A 4,313-nucleotide genomic window follows, 5' to 3' on the forward strand; every position below is an offset into this window, starting at 1 on the left:
TATATATATATATATATATATATATATATATATATATATATATATATATATATAAGGAATTAAGGTTTTAAAAAATAATTAAAAATAATATTAATTACTAAATAAATTAAATAATTATGTGAAAATTATCTACACATTAAATCCCAGTTATACTAATACGACGGATAATATGCAATAGTAGTAATAATACAACAAATTGTATAATTAAACAAGAATAATTAAAAATAATAATTACTTATATTTAAAATCAAATAATTATGAGAGAATTATCTACACAATAAAACGTACCAGTTATACTAATATAACTGATAATATGCAATAGTAAAAATAATATAATAAATTATATAATTAAACGAGAATAATTAATAAAAAATATAATTACTTACATTTAAAATCAAATAATTATGGGAAAATTATCTATACAATAAAATATACCAATTATACTAATATAATAGATAATATACAATAATAGTAATAATACAACAAATTATACGAAATAATACGTAATAATAATACAACGTATTATACAAAATAATACGTAATAGTAAAAATAATACAACATATTATTTAAAATGATACGTAATAGTATCGATAACACAACAGATTAATTCCAAAAATTTTTACTGCACTAAGTTAATTTATAAATATTAAAATCATTTAAATAAATATAAAATTAGACTTCTAAATTGTAGAAAATTCTTAAAAATATAGGAAAATACAAATACTCTTTTAAAATAATAAATAAATATTTTAAAATACTAAAAAAATTATTTTAACTAGTATCGAAAATTTACGGTCATTACATATAATGATAGTGGGTCTAGATGATCGTTACATTATAGAAGATGTAGTTTTTGATGAAAGCGAGAGTGAATTTGTTATTGAAGAATCTGAGGTTAGCATACTCAATTTAAGCAAAAGGGAACAGAAAGAAGCACAAGCAACTTGGTTAAAGAAAAGAGATGAAATAGCAAAGTCTATGTGGATAGAATATTGCGCTCGATATAAGGAAGGTAATGAGGTGGAAATTAGATTAGGTGATTAGTATTTGTGTTTTGTATTGTTTTAATTGATACCACCAATATATGCTAGATCATTAAGTGAACAAGTTTGTTTTTTTCCTTATTATCAAGCTTACTGGAAACCAAATTTTGTGTATCTTTGATATTTCTTTTTTGACATTCTATTTTATGATGAGCTTCAATATATGTACGTCTAATTTTATAGTTTTGCTTTCTAATTGCCATAATGTAAATTTTATTCATGTTGCCTCTATGAATATTTACAATATCACAGGACGGTGGAGAATATAGAAATGTGTGCATATGGGGGTAACAGTACTGGATACTTTCAAGTCACTTCAATACTAGATCAACAATCGCCACATTACTCTATTCTCAAGGGGTACACGCTCTTGGAAACCCCTATGTTTTTTTTATCATTTTGGAGATTCACGTAATCAACAATTCATGAATGCTAATGTTGGTAGAACTCCTATTGGGTTCCCACCCATAAATTTGAGCCAACAAATCATACGATCACAAAGCTCCCAGAATAAGAACTCCTATTGGGTTCCCACCCATAAATTTGAGCCAACAAATCATACGATCACAAAGCTCCCAGAATAATGCTTCACAAAATTCAATTTCAAGTCTTTTTGAGCCAACAAATCATACGATCACAAAGCTCCCAGAATAATGCTTCACAAAATTCAATTTCAAGTCTTTGAGGTTAATTCTCCTTCAAAAGATGGAAAACATACGAATGAAGGGAAGAAACTAAAGTCAACCAAGAACAAAGAAACTCTGACAGGAGGGAAAAAAGGAACTAGTAACAAAAAAAATGGAAACCTCTACATATTGAGGCATTAATTTCTTGCTTGGTGGAACTTGCGAAAAATGGTTATAAAGTGTATAAGACATTTAAAGCCCCAGCTTTTAAAAAGGATGTTGAGCATGTGAATTCTATCTTTGGAAAAAATTATACTACATACAATGTCGAGAACCACTTATGAACCCTCAAAGATAAGTGGAAACTTATTTGTGAAGCAAAAAAAAACTTAGTGGAGCCGGATGAGGTGAAGAGAGTAAGATGATTACACTTGATACCACGACATATGTTGAGCTTATCAAGGTATATTAATTTCTTAATTTTGTCCACCAAGTTAATTCAAACTTTTCTTTTTGATATATCACATTAAAAATCTCTATTTTTCTTATATACAGAGACATCCAAAATACAAGCCTTATTTGAATTGTCCAATTCTAAGATATGAAGAGCTTCACATTATTTGTGGGAAGGATCATGCTACTGGAGAATTCAGAGAGACAAGTTATGACCCTGACATTGATAAAGAGATTCCAACTATCAATATCGACGAAGATGATCTTGTAGATATTCCTGGTATTGATGGAGTTCGTGTATCACAATTCAACGGAGTGGACCTTTCGAGCATTTCTATCAAGCCATGAGCTGTAAGTGATAAATCGTCTCGTCTAGTAAAGAAGAAGAAAAGGGAGGACTCCCATATAATTATTGGTGAGAAACTTATGGAGGAAATGGGAAAGGTAGTCACTGCCAATGTTGGTTTGAAGGAGCGAACTTGGGTTGAGGTTCTTGCTGATAAGGTTTTTGGTTTTTAATATATTTCTATAGACAATCTTGAACTGATTCTCAATGAATATTACAAGAATGAAGTTGAATCGAAGGCTTTTATGATATTATCAGAACCAATACAGAGAAAGATGATTCTTAACGTGTTGGAGAGGATAGGTAGGCGATCAACTTTGGACAACGCTCAGAGAGGAACTACTAGTTCCAGAAACATGGATAGCACCCCTTAATAAATGGTTCTCAGTTTAAGCTATTTTTCTAGTATGGATAGTCTTCTTAGAGATTGCACTTTATTATTTTATTTTAAACTTAATGATTATAGTGTCAATTATGTGTGTTGGACTTTGATATGAATTGAGCTTACAATAAGACTATGATTCTTGGGAAACTATTGCTCAAGTGATCCAGATGTTATATTTTGCAACAACTGAATAGTCTTGTTGAGTTGGAACTTTTGTCAATGGACATATTTCCTTGCATTTGCAGTATATCCATGGTGAAATTTGTGAATGAAATGACTGTTTTGCAATTACTTCTGCATAATTATATCTTTTTTGCTTCTCTAGTAATTGCAACTTGTTTACGTTGGTGCTTGTGTCTCGTTATTTATCTTGCTTGCAGATGTTCCATTTACTGACAATCATACCGAGTTATAAAATTATTTTCATGGTTTCACCATTTTTGTTCTCTGTTTCTCTTAAGTTTATATGTATTTTTCGTGTAGATGCATTTTATATGAGCTCGATGACATCGAGAAGAAGATTGGTTTTTTTGATACAGAACATGGGTTTTATAATCGAACATTTGTTGGAGTTTCCAGAGTACTTGGGTGTGAGTTTGGACAAACATATAGTTCCACGTTGCAATGTCATCGAGCATCTAAAATCGATAGGTGGGCTCAGTTTCGACGTGCAGTTCAAGCATTTTGTGAGGCTTAGCAGGGTAAACTTCTTTAACTTGTATGTGAAGCCTTATCCGAAGTGCGAGAAAATATTTGGTGGGGTTGTTAGGGAGAGAGAAGTTAGACCTCGGCATCCCCCTAGGCTTTGGAAGATGTTTAAGCCTAAGAAGTTTCCTGATAGCAAAGAATATGTGAGGAACATGAAGCTCTTTGTGGAGTCTCTGGTTTAGATTAGATGCTAATGTGCTGTCAGCACTGTCTTTTAAGGAACATGTAAAGGTGATCGAAAAGCATCTTGGTATCCATGGAAGCATGATGAAGGACATTAAGGGCGAGTTCAAGTTGATCTGAAGCTCCAATTCAACAAAACCTCCAATTCAGCAACGATTTATAGTTTGAAATTTTGGTGTTTCACATATTCCAGTTCTACTTTGGGTTTTGATGTTCGAAACTCCTAGGATTTCTGGCATGCCCTTTCAAAGATGATAGTGGCCTGATGAAACAACGATCACACACGGTGAAGCCTGCATATGCTCGAGCTTGCCTATTATGTTGATAGTGGCCTGATGAAACAACGATCACACACGGTGAAGCCTGCATATGCTCGAGCTTGCCTATTATGTTGACATCTTCATTCTCTTGTTACTCTTAAACACGGTGAAGCCTGCATATGCTCGAGCTTGCCTATTATGTTGACATCTTCATTCTCTTGTTACTCTTAAAACCTCGGGCTATAAGAAAGTTCAGGAAGAAAGTTCAGGTCTGAATTCTTTCTTTTCACCAGAATTATTTGATGATC

General features: G+C 31.8%; 1 protein-coding gene across 1 annotated transcript; it reads left to right on the forward strand.

Moving 5' to 3' along the window:
• Window positions 1-2,549: 2,549 nt before the first annotated feature.
• On the forward strand, window positions 2,550-3,744 carry LOC109828188 (transcription termination factor MTERF15, mitochondrial-like). Its single transcript, XM_020395217.1, has 3 exons — window positions 2,550-2,627; window positions 2,691-2,772; window positions 3,338-3,744. Exons 1-3 carry the CDS (start codon window positions 2,550-2,552, stop codon window positions 3,742-3,744), a joined length of 567 nt encoding a protein of 188 aa, XP_020250806.1.
• Window positions 3,745-4,313: the final 569 nt, after the last annotated feature.

This window comes from Asparagus officinalis, unplaced genomic scaffold, assembly GCF_001876935.1.
Source record: "Asparagus officinalis unplaced genomic scaffold, Aspof.V1 AsparagusV1_Un811, whole genome shotgun sequence".
NCBI lineage: Eukaryota > Viridiplantae > Streptophyta > Magnoliopsida > Asparagales > Asparagaceae > Asparagus > Asparagus officinalis.

Coding starts and splice junctions, on each gene's coding strand:
- LOC109828188 (XM_020395217.1), top strand. CDS start 2,550: ATGGAGGAAATGGGAAAGGTAGTCACTGCCAATGTTGGTTTGAAGGAG. Junction 2,628..2,690: donor TTGAGGTTCTTGCTGATAAG/GTTTTTGGTTTT, acceptor GAATATTACAAG/AATGAAGTTGAATCGAAGGC. Junction 2,773..3,337: donor TAACGTGTTGGAGAGGATAG/GTAGGCGATCAA, acceptor TTTTTCGTGTAG/ATGCATTTTATATGAGCTCG.